The 18,823-nt window shown below is 39.9% G+C and overlaps 1 protein-coding gene across 3 annotated transcripts in view; it reads right to left on the reverse strand.

The window, feature by feature from the left end:
• The window catches only part of XYLB (xylulokinase), a 159,801-nt gene that overhangs the window by 70,021 nt on the left and 70,957 nt on the right, over window positions 1-18,823 (reverse strand). For all 3 annotated transcript variants that reach the window (XR_007378216.1, XR_007378215.1, XM_048951517.1), the window contains exons 17-19: window positions 9,675-9,733; window positions 5,314-5,401; window positions 3,032-3,126 (exon numbers count right to left, since the gene is read on the reverse strand). Coding sequence is in view for 1 of the 3 variants with exons in the window: in XM_048951517.1 (XP_048807474.1) it covers window positions 3,032-3,126; window positions 5,314-5,401; window positions 9,675-9,733 (242 nt within the window). In the remaining 2 variants the exon portion in view is untranslated. The remainder of the gene's footprint in view (window positions 1-3,031; window positions 3,127-5,313; window positions 5,402-9,674; window positions 9,734-18,823) is intronic.

Here is an 18,823-nt window from a genome sequence, read left to right on the forward strand (position 1 = left end):
AGATTGCTAGAATAGAGCTGAATTCTAATGCCATAATAATGGATCCTTTCTGTCTGTTAGCATATATTTACTGCTCTATAATCTCCTGGTCATTTCTGTCATGCTTAGTATTTCTGATTAATCTTTTTCCTTGGGGGATGAAAAGGTTATAAGACTTTAGCTTTTGTTATTCTGAAAATATGAAAAAAAGAAAAAGAAATTCATCAGTTTAACCCACAGATGAGTAACTTCAACTAGTCTGCTTGAGTCATGACCAACAGTTATCACCACAGCGGTTACCACCAGAAGACCTTCTGATCCATGTGGGTGTCTACATAATTATAAATAAGCTCAGGGTTCAGGAGCCTCCATAGGCTACAAACATACTGTGAAATCATGTTCAGCTGAAGTGTCAGCCACAGAAAGGGATTTGTTCTCTTTCGGATGGTCATTTGTAGGCAGAATGGTCTGCTATAACAGAGTCACATTTTTGCCAGACAACTTTCAACTTACAAGCCTTCAGTTTCCTCTAACCACTAACTCATCACACATCACAAGCTCTACATTTCCCATCTTGTGACTTCATTTTACCTGGCTGTCAGCTTAATTGAACCTGAAGAATTGTTTTTTGTGCCCTGCCCTCCCTTTATGAAATCAAACTCATTATCACAAATAATCATTTAGCAATCGAAGAAACATTTCTTGCAAGTTGTGTTCCTGGAAAGTTCTGGTGTGTGCCCAGGCCTTGGCATCAAAGAGGAGGCTACATCAAAATGTTGCATCTGTCCTCTGTCTATAGGAGGTTTTCCTCCTTCTAAGGGTGCAGCACATGTTGCCTCCAATCTACACCAAGAAGAAAGGACAAAACTAGACCAGATTGTTGTGTTATGACCTGTTTTTTCTCCACTCTGCCAAGATTTAACTGTAGCTGTCCAGAAAATGTAGGGAAGTGGTCCAGGCAATTTCATATTGGTTAGCCAGATTCTTTCAGAAGAGCTCCTCAGTGAGACAGAACCTAACCTCAGGATGACTTTGAAGTTTATAAAAAGAACCGTCATTTAGGTGAAAGCCTCTAAACTCAACAGAATGAAATTGGACGGACAGGGAGCTGCAGCTCTGTAAGAAACAGAATCAAACTGACTCATCACATTATGAATTTTTACTGCACTGTTCGTGCTAACACACTGTATTACTGACAGGCCCCTCTGGCTCTCTGCAGTTTCACAGCCATGAAACTAGCCAGGGAATCCACCATCAACTGTAAAATTATAAGACAGGAAGAAAAAAAATTGTGTGGAATACGTAATTGCAAGAAGCAGCTCTTAATGGAATGAAGCTGGCAAGCTAAGCTGAAGCACAGGAACAGTTATTCCTTCGCATGCTGTTCAGCCGCTGCCTTCTCTATCATTCACTTCTATCTACTGGGGCAATAATTCTCTGCTGTACATCATTTAAAACCAATAAAAAGATGTGCTATGAGAGCCAGGTCTAACCAAGTGGAAAAGGAGAAGAAAAGTATCGAGAGGGAGATAATTAACTCTTTTAGCTTCCAGGCCGTTTTATGCAGACAGTAAAATAGGAAGAGGCAAATGAATTCCCCGCTGTTTTTTCCAGCTAGGCTTGCTGGCCCCTGCAGGGGCACAAGGTGCTTGCTGCTCTTGCAAGCCCTCTGTGAATGACAGCTGTATCCCCTGCCCTTGAGCTTTATAGCTGAAGCAGCACTGGGGGTCACCAGCAGGTCTCAGAGCACTCTGCACCTCCACCAAAGCAGCCTGTCAGCTCTCCAGCAGTGAGCATTTTGGGGGTATGAGGCAGCAACGTGAGGCTGGATCAGACACCAGGGAGCTCCTCCTGAAGCCCCCACAGGAGCCTCCAGCTGCAACAGATGCGACACAGGCCATTGCTGTTAATTATCTTTCAGAATGAGGGGGGAAAGTTGAGTAAATGAGATCAGATCAATCAAGTTTAAATTATTCAATGTCTTAATATTTCTGAAGGGGACTTCTATTCGATTACTGAGCTCCTCCATCTCAGTTAATAATTAAATAATATGCTGGCAGGCACAATGCAGCATGATCATTTCTATTATTACTCACGATGATATCTGGTGCTCCAGTACATATGTAGCTGGGAGTTAGTAGTTTTGGCAGATCATTAATTTCCCAGTTTAAATAAAAGCTTTAAAACCTTGTTGCCTCTAGTTAGGGCATAACCAAACATCACAAGCAGTGATGTGTGTAAGGCTGTCTGGATACATAGCTGAAGATGGAGGTAGACTCACCTTTGCTTCTCTAAACTCATATTCTCCAGGAATTCTGCAATGTTGCATTTTTAAATTTATTAGCTGACATTACATTGCAAAAGCTGTTGTAAATTAAGGTGTCTGACATTCGGTAGTGAGAGGTATGAGGCAGCACTGTAAGGCCCAAGACAAGTCCTTTGTGGGCAGAAATACAGGCAGAAATGGTGTCATTAGCAACAATGATCACTTGTCTTGCTTAGTGTACGTGGCCCAAAAAAGCACAAGTTTCACCTTCAGATTAGCTGAAATTCTCAGGATGGAGCAAAATACCAAAGACCTGTGAGTACTCAATTCTCCAAGCTGGCATGCTTTCAGCTGTTCCAACTGAGAAGTACAAGAAAAGACACAGGATTGCTGCCACTGTTAAAGATCTGGAAAGCACTATCACCATGCCTTTCTCAAAACTGCAGCCTGCAAGCAAGTAAAGGCTGTTTTGTCAATTACTATCAGTTACAACCTGATGTGTATCCAAATTCAACCTGTTTAGGAAGTCGTTTTTGCTCTCCAATCACACCCAGTTAAGGAAAGAAAAAAACCATTCTCTCAGACATAGAGAGGGCGATCATGCAGATTACTACATCATTACACCTGCCATCTCCCTAAATTAAATCAACCTTCACAATAAGAATTAAGAATTGTGCAACAAAATATTACTTAGATTAATCCATTTCACTAGAAAAATTAGTTTACTACTACATTTTGAAGCAGACAGAAAACGAAAAGAAAAATGACATTCCCAAGCTTGCTCACCTCCTCAGCACCAGCAGTTGGTGTAACAGCCAATCTGGGCTCTGGTGCTAATTTCACAACATCAGCCAAGGGCACATTTGTCTCAGCTACAAGTCCTGCAACGAGAATCACAATCCTGATCAATGCAAAAAGCAAGATGAGGGATGTGCCTTGACTCCCTGGCAAATTAATACCTTATATTGATCTTCCTCAGTCAGGTCAGCATTCAGGATTGAAGGATAAATGGCAAAAAATCTTACATTCCAGTGCACCAGCCTGGGAAGTGCGGATGCTGTGATTGAGTTTTTGCCAATCACTCAATACATACCCTGGAGAATAGGCAGGCAGCAGAAATGCTATTCAACAATATCAGTAATTATTTATGGTTACAACAGTATAGTAAACAGCAGTGGAAATATGTGGAAGCAAGAGATTCAAGGACAAAATGTGACTAAACTAAAAAGGAAGTGAAAAGTGTCAAGAAAGCATGCTGCAAATCATTAAACACACTGATATATAAGGAAGCAGAATAACAAGAGTCCTACTACCACAGCATGTTGCTTTGCAAGTGGATCACACCCTTCTAGGAGTTCCTTGTTACAACTGTAAGTACCCCAGGTGAACTGTGGAAAACCCTACTTGTACCCAGATGTACACTCTAATGCTATTAAAGAGCCACTGCCATCAATATTTCATTTATATTAGGAAGTCTTTGCTCATACTAAATTCCTTTCCCTGGCCAAAAGTGAGTCATCTGAACACATCAATCAAAACTGCCATTTAGAAACACACAAGGCATGCCCCCAGGGCTTGACTGGCAGAGCACCTGAGCTCAGGAGTCCCTGTGACAGCACAGCATCTGAAATCCTCCCTCAAATGCTCTGTCAACCAAGCCTCAAGATTCCACATGCCAAACTGGCAGAGCGATTTTATATCTTCCATACATATGAAATCACTGAAAAAAAAAACTATAATGATGGCTCTACATTCCACTTGTATTCAGGGGCAAAAGGTTTGCTTGTAGCATTATGCACTGGAAAGCTTTTGAGGACTGCTGAAGCAGTAGGCAAAGTTTGAGCACAGAGTTTGGAGATTTAGCCTCCAAGGTGCACAAATAGTCCCATTATGGCTTAAACACACTGATAACATTACTGTACTGCTTACACTGCCCTGCCATGCTTTGCCTGACAGAATCCCTGTGACTCGTCTGGAAATAAAACAGAGAGCAAGTTGTGTGTGTTAAACATACTGACTCAAACTTTTGGCTGTGCTTCTTTCAAATGCAAGAGAGCGTGTAGTCTTCAGATGCTATAATGTGACAGCAGAACGTGCTTCTAAAATTACAACTTGGCTGATTTTTCCTGATGACTGATGTTTTCTCTTCCATGCATGTGCAATGGTGTGGATCTTACATGAATCTTTACAGGAGCTATCCATTTCTGGTTTATTGGGCACCGTGGTGGTGATGGGCTGATGGTTGGACAAGATGATTTCAGTGGTCTTTTCCAATCTTAGTGATTCTATGAGGAAAGGCCAAATCCTAAAGCTTCTAATCAGAAAAACAGTTGGCCTAAACAATGACTTCAGAATTTGATCCCCACTCCTTCACTTGTTTAGCAATAATGTATTAGAAACTTACTTTAAAAAAATACTTTATTAGAATGTCCTGTCTGAGATTGAACTCTTAAATGGCTGAGGGCCTAACCTAAACATAGCACTGCACGCATTAATAAATCCAAGTTCATTAACACTTTAAATCTGGGTCTTGGCCTGTTGCGTCACACTGAGTGATACAGTACATTGAACGGAATGACTGGGTAACCTAAAAGCATCCCAGAATTTATGCTTTTACAAGACAGTGCACACAGCTCGAGTGTGAAGCCCAGCATGCTTGTATACTGTATGTCTTGACATTTAAAAGCTGGAAGATATATAAGGTTTAGAAACATTTACTCGGCCAGCAGTATTCTTGGACTTGTTGTCTCTGTTGTCTTGGAACCTCTTTGCTAGGATGGATCTTTAGTTTGTTAGACCACTTCAGCCACTCAGATGGCAACTCAACACATAAAGCTCCTAGACTCTAACCTGCCAATCTCAGCAGCTTCCAGGCCTTATCCCCTGGTTGAGAAGCAGCTTGATCCAAGAGTATTAAAGCAACTTCCCCCTTGCTTTGACCTCAGTAACTTTCCAATCAGATTCATCCAGTTTTATTCCCCTCTCATTTTCAATAGCATTAATCCCAAGTATCAACCAACTGAAATTAAACATCTAGACCACTCAGAAGTATCTCCTCACAGTCTTACCATGAATCGCTCTGTAAGCACTTCCTAAGCAAGCAGAGTTGGCGGTATCAATAGTGTACACTGGAGCATTGAACACATCAGACAGGACCTGGGAAGTATCAGAGCATCAGTTATGCACGTTCATGAAATACAAAGGATAAGCAATCCCTATTACTGCACAGGAAAACAGACAGATAATATACACTCCAGCAGAGCATTTGGGTATCCATGGAAAAAAGTACCAGAGGCATCACTGAGTCTCCTGAACTTGTGACACAATGGAGTATTGGTAAATCTGACCTAGAGATGCAACTACAGCCAGGAGATTAAGTCCCACTTCTCCTCAGATCTCTTTTCTAGAGGATTCTAATCTCAAGCATCATCTCCCTCATGAGCCCACACAGCCTGCCCATGCTAAAGGCCTGCATCAGGGATACCCATTTGGAAACCTGCAACTGATGCCTTTTTTCCTCCATCGCTTGTATGGCTGACTCATGCAGAAAGGAAGGAGAGAGGAACCAGCCATGGCTCCCCAGTTCTCAACTTTGATAGCATAAAAGCTACAGTTTGCTAAACCAGTTGTCTTTGCTTCCAGCACTCCCATTATATTAGGGTTAGCAGAAGAATGAAGCATGACCTGATCTCACAGGCTTTACAAATACCAGGAGTTTTCCTGCATTTGAGTAATCCTTAGCTATGAAGACAAAGCAAAGCTGTGTGTTCTCAGCTTGGTTTGGCAGTACAAAGAAAATAACACAGGAAAAGAATCTGTTTTGATATCTGACAGATACTAAGTTATTCCACCATGCACCATTCCACCCACTGCACCTGAAATCTACACCAGCATCTCGCATTTACTGAGTGTATGCACTCTTACTAACAATGTAGTTTTAAGAAAATAGATTCTGTGGAGGGAAAACAAAGACAAATTTGGACAGGGACACAGAATATTCAAGAATGCTTTACTGAAAATATTCTCAACTTATTCCTTCCAAATTAAACAGATATTTTGGTTTAATCTCCCCAAGGATTGTAGGCGTCCCTCAAGCCACACAAGAATCATGCAGAAATTCAGATTTAAATTGCAATATATTGTATTACTTTTTCCAAAGTGTATCACCTGATTTACATCAGTATATAAGAATTTAAGATAAGGTCACAGTGTCCATAAACACAAATCAATCAGATTTGTGACCAGCAAAACCCCATCCAGGGATTCACAACCCCTCTGGTCATAGAATAGAATCACAGAATTACTGAGGTTGGAAAAGATCTCTAAGATCACCCATTCCAATCATCTACCTATCACCAATAGTTCCCACTAAACCATGCCTCCCAATACAACGTGAAAATGTTCCTTGAACATCTACAGGGTTCATGACTCTACCACCTCCCTCTACAGCCCAGTCCAATACCTGACCACTCTCTCAGAGAAGTATTTCCTAACATCCAACCTGAATCTCCCCTGGCACAAATTGAGGCCATTCCCTATAGTCCTATTGCCAGTTACATGGGAGAAGGCCAGCTCCCACCCCACCATAACCTCCCTTTAGTCAGTTGTAGAGTGCAATAAGGTCACCCCTCAGCCTCCTCTTCTCCAGACTAAACAATCCCAGCTCTATCAGCTGCTGCTCATGAGGACTCTGCTCCTACACCCCAAAATACTGGCTAGGCCTGATCCCCCTGCTGTTCTGCACATGTGGTGTGATATCCCTCAAGATGGAGCCCAGGGTTCATCATGGGCCCCATGGCTCCATAGAAGATCACAGAATCACAGAATTGTAGGGGTTGGAAGGGACCTCCAGAGATCATCGAGTCCAACCCCCCTGCCAAAGCAGGTTCCCTACAGCAGGTCGCACAGGTAGGCATCCAGGCAGGTCTTGAACATCTCCAGAGAAGGAGACTCCACCACCTCCCTGGGCAGCCTGTTCCAGTGCTCCGTCACCTCACTGTAAAGAAGTTCTTGCGCATGTTTGTGCGGAACTTCCTATGCTGCAGTTTCCAGCCGTTTCCCCTTGTCCTGTCAAAGATGACTAAGGAATTCAATTCACATGCTACACTAAAAAAGATATGCAACATTTTTAAAGGATTTTGTCTCTTTCTCTGAAAGTTTGAGAGATATCTGCAAATAAAAATCTTAGATAATCACAAATTTGGGTTATTTGAAACAAAAGCCATTTAGTTGCTAATTAGAATCCAATAAAAGCCTCATCTTACACACTTTTTATGCTCTCTTCTATTAATACTGCAGTGTCAGTATTGCCTAACTTTTGTTAGTAAGCAAGAACTGAGCAAACAGTGAGCTTCACTGTTAGGGGACAAATGGAAAATTAACCACCGTATCCATTAAAAAGCCCTCTGGAAATTAGGTCACAGAGTGCTAGGTTCAAATATCCATCCTGTCCTGTATGGTTTCACCACATTCCCCATCTGTTTGTTCGTCTCTTCATCTCAGATAGGTATTCCTTGCCTTATGCTTGAATTTTAAATTCCCTTGAACAACAGAGGTCTTTTGTGTTGCACCTCTCTGGAGTCTTACACAATGCAGCTCTATTCAGTAATGCTAATAAGCACTGTAATCGTACAAATAATAACTACCTTTTGTGTGACATGATCATGAAATTAAAATTATTAAAAGTTCATATACTCAGTACATTACCTGAAACCATGATCTCTCTCACAGGTAATTTTCAAAGAAACTGTTAAAGATTTTACTGTTACAAATATTTCACTATGTTTCATGTGGTCATTAATCAGGCCCACATATGTTATAAAAAGCTTCCCAGAACAGTGGAGAAAACTGCTCTGCTATAGCTGTAGATTTTGTTTTTAAGCACATTTTCCTAAGTTGCCTTTTTTGCTATGTAAAATACAGGAGTTACTGAATGTTGATTAATTAAATGATACTCTTTTGTAACCCTGGAACAAATTATCCAAAATTGACCATGATAAGGGTGGAAGCCGTTATTCTACATGCAACTGATATGGTTTCTGAGGTTTTGATTAAATTAAAAAGGAGGATCCAATTAACCAGTGATTGAATTAAGCGGACGAAACTGTATTGATCATATTATTTTAAGACACTTCTAATGAGTTTTAAAAGCAGCTCTATTACTACATTTGAAGAGCAAGCACCTCAGGAATCACTCTCATGACCACAAATTTTCAGCTATTTTAAATTACAGGTTACAAAAACATTCTGTTCTCAGCCTTCATTCCACAGCAAGGAGACCCTCCTAGTATCCAAATACTGCTTTAAAAGAAAATATCTATTAATTCAATCCCTTTGTTAACATACTCTTAGTACGTTAAGAAACAGTAGAACTATTTCTGTGGGGACCAATATTTTAAGCCATTAACATACCAGTTAATTTTCCAACATCTGCTTCTTGAGCAAAATAACCAAAGCAGATGAAGTGACATCTACAAACAAAACATTCCAAATCTGTCCTTTGTGTCCCAATGAGCTCTACATCCCATGGCTCTACAAACACACATTTTAGATGACTTAGGAGAAAGTAAGGTCTTTGCTTTTCAATCTCCATTGATTCCAACTCATGTTTTGTAGAACAGATCACATTCACTTTGTACAACTGTGTTCACCAAAGAATATGGGGTGTAGCTGAGGCTGGCCTCAAGAGTTTCTATTACTAATGGAAATGGATTGGCATCCAGAGAACACAATTCGCCCTGTGCTGACTAACTGGTGTAGATGCCCATCCCCAAGCTCACTGAGCCTCTAGTCAAAGAGAAGCTTGTTGATGCACTCAGTGGAGTAAACCCAGGATATTCTTGGGACAAAGGATCTTAACCAGTGTTAGCTGTGCAGCAACAGCAGCAGATGAGGAAGATGGGAAGAGGGAGGAGAGACTACACAGAAGAAAAGGAGCTCTACTGATACATGACACAATGCCAATCAGAAATACATGTTCAAAAACACCAGGGACAGGGTTTAGAATGGTTTTTCTTCGGTGGATTTAATTGTTTGAGTGTCCAGAACTAGGGTAATCCCTCTCCAGTTTCAGTGCTGACTTTAATGACAAAAACTATAAACATCTCAGGTATCTTATCAAGTCTCTTCTTGGTTTCTTTGCTAATTGATTTGACATAAGCAACAAGAGCTGGAAATCGCCAGTGTTTCAGATACACATCCATAAAACTAGTGAAGTGTAAATATATATATATATACATATATAAAATAAATTTAAAGTTCAATACAAAGTTAGCATTGGTCTCCACAATAAACCTGAGGAAAAATCCTAATGACCTGAAGCAGTTTCACAATCCCATATCCACACCTTCCCACACAGTTACACTGATTTGGATTCTGTACGCCAAAATAAAAATGTAGATATAATCATCTACTTTAATTTTCTGCTTACCTGCAGTATTTTTTTATTATGGGAAGCTCCACCTGTAGCCAAAATCCTTGTTTTGGGCACTGCAATGCAAAAGAACACACAGATCAGACTGAAAGTGTATATTGTCCAGATCTGCACTACTGAACCAAGCAATGAGAATGAGGAGGGCAAGTCAGATGGTCTGGGCTCTCTCCCTGTTTCTCTAATTTACCACATGTAAAAAGTGAGTACTGTCCACCAAGACTCATTAGAACATTTCCTTAAAAGAGGCAGTATAGGTTTTGCCCATCTATTATTATTATAGCGCTATCAAGTCTGGGAGATTTGCAAAAGAGATATTCAATAAAAAGGCAGAGTGTTATTATACAACAGCTCTGGTTTGAGGTCAGATTGGTTTGGCTCACAGCTGTATATATAAAAGCTGACAGGTAACCTTTAAAACCAGCAATATTTTCCAAACTTATCTCCTCACGACGTTCACAATCAGAGTTCACTGAAACCTGAGCATCCCTACATGCTTGAATGACAAGGAAGCGTGTCAGAAGGTAATTAGAGATGGTCTAAATCAATTCAGCAAAATAAAAAATTACATAAATCTCTATCCAATTAAAAATCATAGATCTGGGGGCAGTGGGAAAAAATATCACCCTACACATTCTTTAGTCTTTGTAAGAAAGCTACCCTTCCTCATTGTGTTCCTGACTTTCTGTCCAGTGCTTCATTATTTATCTGTGTACATGCTCCTCTGGAGCATGACATCCAACAAGCCATACATCTATCCACAGCCACAACTCAGCAAGGTATTACAAGCTTCAGTAGTTCAAGTATCTCACTGAAATTCTTTAAAGATTTAAAATTAAATGAATGCATAAATACTTCAATATCTTATATTTTAAAAATAAATCTACACACTTAATTACCCTAATCTATCATAATAATAGCAGCACAGTAATATGATCTATCACACTAACACCATTCTGTACATCCTCCTGAAAAGGGAATTTTACTGTCATATTATTTTGTTCCTTTAACCTCATTTTTAACAAAAGCTAAAAAAATATCTTACATCACGCAAAGCAAACTCAGTCAATTTATACCGAGGCCCTAAACAACTTGTTGTCTTTTGTCCTTAATGGCAAAATCCCTGAAGATAGAATCAGAAACAGAGAAGATGCAACTCACAAAAGGCTCCTCATGACATTTCTTGACCCAAAGTGAGGTTCTCAGGTGGAGTCTAAGACCCAGCTACAGCACTGCACAGAGGACCCTATCTTGCTGATAAATTTAATTTTATTTTCCTCTTTGGAGGATATTCAGCGATGCACAAATTGGGTTTTAAAAGCCATTAGGATCTCTGTCAATGTCAGTAAACAAATAAAACAAACAGCAGAGTGATTCCTCAGGGAAAACAAGTTTCAATTATACCGACGCAGAATGACAGATCCCTGCCAAGATTATCACAACAATGTAATAGCACAGAAACCAGTGAAAAATAACTAGCAAGCCTCTGTTCCTAGAAACCAAGCTGAACTCTAAATGATTTGCCTAGTAGTTGCAATTCTGTCTTGCTAAGCCTTGCTGCGAATATAAATTCTTGCAGAAGTATCATATCCAGCATGAAAACACATTTCAAAAACAGCCAGCAGGACGGAATTAGAAACAAGTATGTTTGCTACACTTCACAGGAATTGAAAGCAAGGAACAAGCCATCCTTACTACCCCCTGCCTCTGGAGAGGGGCTTAATAAGCTGCTGGGCTGTCACCATCAGGAGAGAACGGTGCACAAGGCAGAAGGACCAAAGGCAGGCTGAAATCAAGGGCTGGACAGGAGTCTTCTGCTCATCAATAGGTTGGAAGACTCAGGTTTTGCTTTTATTATATATCTGTGCCATCACTGTAACTTGGAACATTTCAATATAAATGAGTTACCATAAGAAAAGCAGGGGTAACATCACAGTGCATCTATGAGCCTGTATTTACCCTGCCTTTAGGTGAAGAAGGTACCTAACAAGAGGGGAAGTAGAGTTAAATCTAAAGGTGTTTAACACCCCTATCTTAATCCTGACTAATTCTTCTGTAGCTAAACACTAGAGAATTATTTCAGAGTACAGTGAAACTAGTTGACAAAAGAAACTGATGCAGATTGTGCTGTGAAGTTTCAACTCTTAGTTGGATATCTCAAGTTCTAAATTGAACCAACAACCAATACAAACACATACAGATGCAAGGAAAAGAAAAGAAGGCATGTCCTATACACGAAGGGTAAAATCATTAATTTTCCTTAACTAGGATTGTTTGCTTCACTGCAACACATCCCAGTGGGTACCAGCTTCATGAACCTTAGCCATTGCTATCTGACAAGAGAACCTGACCCACTGTACCGGTGGGAGTGGTCCATCCAGACATGAAGAAGAGTGACCTCAGTGCTCAGCATTCCCAGCAGCAGCTCCACATATGGCCGGAGCAGGGACAACAGCTTTCTTGATTGAGTTTCAACTGCTTACTACAAACAAGGAGCCAGGTCCCAAAAGAACCAATCTGAATTAGCAGAATTTTATGTTTCTCTCTTATTTCAAACTCTCCTCCTGAGAGTGCGGAAAATGCATCGATCACTGATTTCAGGGATTGCCTTTTCAATGCCAATATTGTGTGCTTTACTGAACGGTGGACATTTGCTCTAAGATGTGTAATTGGATACATCTTATAAATAAATAAAGCCCATCATTTATGGATACGGGGGCATTAACAAAGACATCATTCATCCATCACTAGTGGTGTTCTCAGCCAGCTGTGGGTGAATCTGTCAGGAGCTACCATCTATATCCCCTACAGCAGTGCACAGAAAGAACTTAAATACAGTGTTACTAAAAAAAAAAAGCCAACACCAACTGTAGCAAACATAATTCAGGAATTCAATTCTCTGACAGTTGAGAGAATCAGTTTAAACATCTTTTAATTAAAAGCTCCTTGCTTAGTACCTAACCAACCCATTTATTTCCTTCCTGTTTGAAATTTGATGATTTTTTAGAGAGCCAATACAGGATTTTAACCCTGTGTAGAAAGCATTTACAGCTGCTCGTGGCATGGCATTGTCCTGCAATACGCACCACTTCCGCAGCTGTATTATCTGCTGTGGAATACTGTGGCTTATTTAATTAAATTCAGTTAAAACAGTAATTGCTATGGCTGGGGGAGAGCAGCAGGGAGAAGAACAGTAAAGAAGTTCACTTACATAGCAAGATAGTAGAATCACAGAACAGTTTGGTAGGAAGAGACCTCAAAGATCATCTAGTTCCAATCCCCTGCCCCAGGCTGGGTCAAATCAGGCACTGGATCAGGTTGTCCATGGTCCCATCCAACCTGGCGTTGAGCACCTGAAGGGATGGGGCATAGATGGGAGTACAAGGTACTTCCCCAAATAAGACTGAGAAGCCAGCCCACAGCCAGTTTTTGTTACTGTTCCCACAACAAGCCCCACTATCTCCTTTAGAGATCCAACAGGAAGAACTGGATGATGTTCAAGTTCATCTCTTGGCTCTTGTTTTCAGTCAAGATATTGCTTTCATCGAAAAGCATAAGGGGGAAAAAATCTGTCACTGGGAAGACAGAGAAATTAGTTATTGGTATTATAGATATTTCAGTGAAAGAAAGACTGCAGTCCTACGTGGCTGTATATCAACAAACATACAACCGATGCCTTTCCAGAAAAGCAAGCAGTTCAAGTAGAGTAAGATACAAAGTGATGGATGGGCTGGAACAAAAATTTTAGAAAGCAAAAGCTCAATGAGCCCAGATGGACTTAGCAAGTGAAATGGGAATCAGCAAGTAAGACAGGCAGTCTCTCCTGAGCAACCCACCATTCCCTGTAGTGGCCTTGGCACATAACTGCATCTATTCAGAAAAAATAATCACATAAGCAAGCTCACTTCAATTGGAAGGTTAGTGCTGACGAGCAGCAGCACCAAGGAGGCTGGAGGCAAAAATTCACTCCCCTGTTCTAACGGGAATGGGAGCAGATCAGACTGCAAACAGGTCCAGATGTTAACATCAATGGGAAAACTGCTGGCCTTAAGGCTTTGGGGTTTGGCTGTATTTCAACTGGGCAGTAGGAATGTACCTGCATCAGTCCTGACTTTTGCTAGTGCGTGCATAAAGTCAGGAAGAAGAACCTGAAGATGGAAACTCTTCAACTGTTCCATCTAAATTTCCATTGCTGTGCACAGCCCTGATTTGTACCCCAAACTCCAGGCACTTGCTGACATTCAAAACTCCTAAAACACATTTCCAAGGCTTCATCCAAACAACTTTATAATGTCTTTCTCATCACAAATGAATCCATAAATAAAACAGAACAATGGAACATGCATTCAAAAAGCATCTGATTACGCACATGAACCCACGCCAGCTATAAGCATGATTGCAAATAACTGCAATTTACAATTTGTAAGCAACAAGAAAAGTGTCAGCCCCTCTGTTATTTCTCTGATTAACTCCAAACACTATAATTAAAAAAAAAAAAATTATTTTCTAGCTTTTCATTCAAGGAAAAAAAAAAAAAAACAAAGCAAGAATACATCATTATTTTGCCTCATTTATAAAACAAATGTTCCAAAATTTTCCTCCTTACATATTAACTCTTCAAAAACTCATGCTAATTATTCTTTTGCTAATACAGTGAAAGTAAGCACCTGCTACAGTAGAAAGCTTCTCCTATCTGTATCTTTGAAAAAGGAAAATTTGCAAGCTACCGAGTGCCCCTTCTGTGACTTTGAGGATGGGGTGAAGGCACTGGCTTCTGCGCCTCATTACACTACACTACTCCTGACACTTTCCAGGAGAAAAAAAGACTGCCACCAACAGCTGCAGCACAATAGACATTATCTACCTGATTGAGGTAAGAGCAATGTAAACCCAAACTCTTTTGTTTGTTTGTTTTTTTAATTGCTTTTTTTTGTTTGTTTTAATTTACAGGCCAATGCAACTGCCTGAGTGAATAAACTACAAGCTGGAAGCCAAAAAATAGAACAAATCCAGCCATCTTTACAGTACTAAAAAGAAGACAGTAATTCATAAGAGCTATTCAAAACCCATTTTTTAGAAGACCTTACTTTCACTTCAAAGTGTCAGTTAATTTATTACAGAGAGAAGCAAGCCATATTTGCCATATAGGTTGATACTTCCTTCCATACAAGCAAAAAAGTTTTCATATTTCACAACAGCCTTTAATTTCATTAGGGGTTTCAATTGCTCAAACTTCTGTCATAAATTTTCCAGACACGGAATTTATTTTTAGTTTTTTAAATGCACTGTCTGGGGAAGAAAAACAACTTGTAAGGATAAAATTGATCATCTGCCTGTAAGGCTACAGCTCTTATCAAACCTGCTCTAACTCAACAGGGGGAAAAAAGCCAAGATTTCCTCTGCAACAATGACAAATATGGCTAATATTCTCAACATTTATGCTACTTACATAGATAAAGTCCTACAATGATGTAGGGGAGAACAGGCATGATTCTTCTTGCTCACTCTTCTGCGAGGCAAGAATAATACCACTGAAATGAGTAGATGTGCACACACCTAAATAAAACTGAGTAGAAACGGTACCCATAGCCAAGACCCAAATGCAACTGCTAGTCCAGGTCACCTTATGTTCTCAATTGACAGTGTTGACTTCTGATAGCAGAGCTCATTCTTCATGAGGATACCACATTTAGCTTTTCTAAGCACTTCAGTAAAGACAACCTTTGCATTTCACAACCGGAGCTTAAAGAGACCAAATCACCGACTCTGAAACTCCTTCTAACCTAGCTCACACCAGCTATGAAAGTGCAAATAGCACCGACTCAAAGTCTTTATCTTTTCAATGGCTTTTCAAGAAAATAAACATAGAAAAATGTGTACATAAATTCTGTTTTAACATTTTGCTGTACCACGTTACTGCAGATTACCCACAAAACACACACAGTCGAAGACATACTATAGGAAACAAACCAAAAAGTTAAGACACAGCTCTACTGACAATTCAACTTCATTGACTTCAGCAGCATTATGCAGCAATGAAAACTTTGGCTCATGAATGTTAAAGACTTATTTGGGAACAAGCTGATCAATAGTCATAACAGTAGCATATACATTGACAAGCTCACAACAAGACCTCTGGAATATTTGCATTTCTTGTAGAAATACTGCAGAGCTGCAATCGCTTATCAATTTGCTGTGATTTTTTCTTTCCTTTCCTTTCTTTTTTTTTTTTTTTTTTTTTTGAGCCATGGATCTCTATCTGACAGATTATTTTGATGAAGCCTGGGCTAAATTCCAACAGTAACGTATAAAAAAAATCCACAACTCAGCAACAGAGTTTACAGGAACGGGTGGAAAAAAAGGCAGATTTAGATCTGAAGTCTTCATGGATACAGACTGAATAATTTGTAAAAATCTTTTTGTGAATGCTTTGAAGGAAAGAGGGAAGGCTAACAAGAAGAAACACTTGTAATTTATTTGGTCAAATCTGAAAATGTACTTGAGGAAAAGTCCTCCCCTGAAGACAGTATTACTTGAAGTCATCCTTGCTATCTCTCTGACTTGCATAAATCCTTGGTTCTGAATTCATTCCTTATAGAAAAAATAAGTTACCATGAGCTAGCGAGATGGGAATGAGCATAATCAGAGAGCCTGAGCACCTTTCCTACAAAGAAAGATGGAGAAAGCTGGGCTTGTTCAGCCTGAAGAAGAGAAGGCTTCAGGGAAACTCACTGCAGTCTTTCAGTATACAAAGGGAGCTGACATACAGGAGGGAGAACAACTTTTTACAGGGTCTCATAGCAATAGGACAAGGGAGAATGGTTTCAAACTAAGAGGAATTTAGAGTAGATGTTAGGTGGAAATTCTTTTCTCAGAGGAACTGCAACATGAAAGCTGGAACCAATGTGACAAATTAACCGATTCTCAAAAAATGTTCTGAAGTAGAACTTAGAGGAGAGACAAACTGGACAGCTGAAATCCAGCCATTACATCTACCTGTTACAAAACCTACCTACAGAGAGCTCCAAAAATGTTAAAGTCCAGAACAGATCATCTGCTTAAAAGAGGCCGCACAATTTTAACACAATTATCCCACAGTTTAACCCAACACTATTTGTTGAAGACAATAATCTGAAGAGGACGGAAATTTTCATATGAAAGACTTGAAGTGACAGAGACTTATTGTGATTACTGACTGTTTTCATATTCAATGACCTTCAAAGTTAAATATTTGCAATTTTCCCATGATTTAGGCTTTTATTTTTAACTTCTTTTTGGTTGGTCTTTGTGGCTTCAGGCTTCCAATTAAAAGATTACCATAGAATTGGATTTCCTCTTTGTGTCTTGGCAATTACAGACTACAATTAAGCTGCATCTTATCTTTCTTTTTGATAAGTCATTAAGTTCTGCTACTCATTAAAAGGTTTATTCCCAAGACCACAAATCGCCGATGCTTAGAGCCACTGGTACACTACCAGTAACTTACAGAAGTGTCTTCACCACTAAAAGAACTATCAAAAAGGAGAAGAGTCAGTAAGAGGATTAAAAACATTTACCCTAGAATTATATGATGCTGCACGTAGTCAGTTTGTCTGTCCCAATACTTAGCAGGAAGGAGTCTGTATATAAAACTGGTTGTGCAGAGAGGTTGTAGAGTGTCTTCCTTGGAGATCACCAAAAACCACCCGGACGTGGGACTGGGCACTCTGCTCTGGGTTGGCCTGGTGGAGTAGAGTTTGGAGCAGATGAACCTCAGAGGTCCTTTCCAGCCACAGAACGGGTTGGAAGGGACCTTTAAGGACCACAGAGTTCCAACCTTAGCCATTCTGTGAATGACTGTTAATTCATCACAGAGAACTTTTTGTCAGAAGTCGTCCAGGTTTATTAGGAGAATATGTAGACTTCAAAGGTGTGCAGCTCTAGAACACACACTATGCAGAGTCCTGAGGAGGTCAGGTGTCCCATGTTCCTCATTTGAGGAAGCCCTGGTGTTGGGAGAGCTCATCACTAAACCATTCATCAGTGCCCACAGGAAAACTGGAAACGCAAATTTATAAGTTTGCTTTCCTCAGTTCCCTGAATTGGAGCAGAGACAGTTAGCCAAAGTCAGAAATATGCAGGATAATCCCAGAAATTGGTTAAATAAATGAAGGAATCACTGTCTTAGGCATTTTCTACTAACTAAAAACACTTATTTTGTTCAGTGTGCTCTCTTGCTGGCGCTGCAGCACAGCTCAGCATTTCCTCAAAACATTTTGACACTTGAGAAATTCATGCTTGAACCTGAACAAAATACATACACCCCCATGCCTACCCAACTCTGATGTGGGTAATCACCACATGGCATTACAGACCATGAAGCAGTGTATAGCACTTGCTGCTGAGTTACTCAGAAACACAAAAACATCACCGTTTCATTTTTAAGAACTATTTACTCACATACAGCAATATTCAGCCTTGCAAATCTTCTAGAAGTAATAAAAAATTACACTGGCAAATCAGCAGATGACACCACCCATTGAAGGTTAAAATGGGAAAAGCAAAGAAGGAGATAAATGAGCTGCCCAAGGTCGCACAAAATCAGGAGAACAACCAAGAATAGAACAAAGGCCCCTTCATTACTTAGATCACAAATGCATTCGATTCTGCATTAGTTAATCTGCACAGTTTGTGCATCAGTAGAAAGACATGTCCACAGGAGAAAATATAACAATAATCAGCTGCAAGTTCAGCGTTACCTAAAGCCACAGAACATAATTAAAAAGTATGGGTGCAATGATCTGACCTTGAATGCTGCTTGAGGAAAGAGAGGAAAGAACACCCTATCAAGTGTTTTGTCTCTAGAGAAACCCAAAGCACCGCAAACTTTGGGAAAACACATCTTCAGATACAGATTTGCAAACCAGATCTCAAATCTGCTTTGTGTCTTTCCATGTTATCAAGAAACATTAGTAAAGGACTACAGACAACAGGAAAGAGTCAAGGTCCAAGCATTATCAAATCATTTTAGTGTTTTATTCACAAGACTTTTCAAAACAGGTATTAAATTCTTGGTCCTTGTGAATGTTGTCCTATAAGACTTTTGCATTTAGTGCTGGTGAAGAACTTTTCTTCTTTTCTCAATATACATGTATATAAGCTACAGGTTT

This window comes from Lagopus muta, chromosome 7 (genome assembly GCF_023343835.1).
Source record: "Lagopus muta isolate bLagMut1 chromosome 7, bLagMut1 primary, whole genome shotgun sequence".
Classification (NCBI taxonomy): domain Eukaryota; kingdom Metazoa; phylum Chordata; class Aves; order Galliformes; family Phasianidae; genus Lagopus; species Lagopus muta.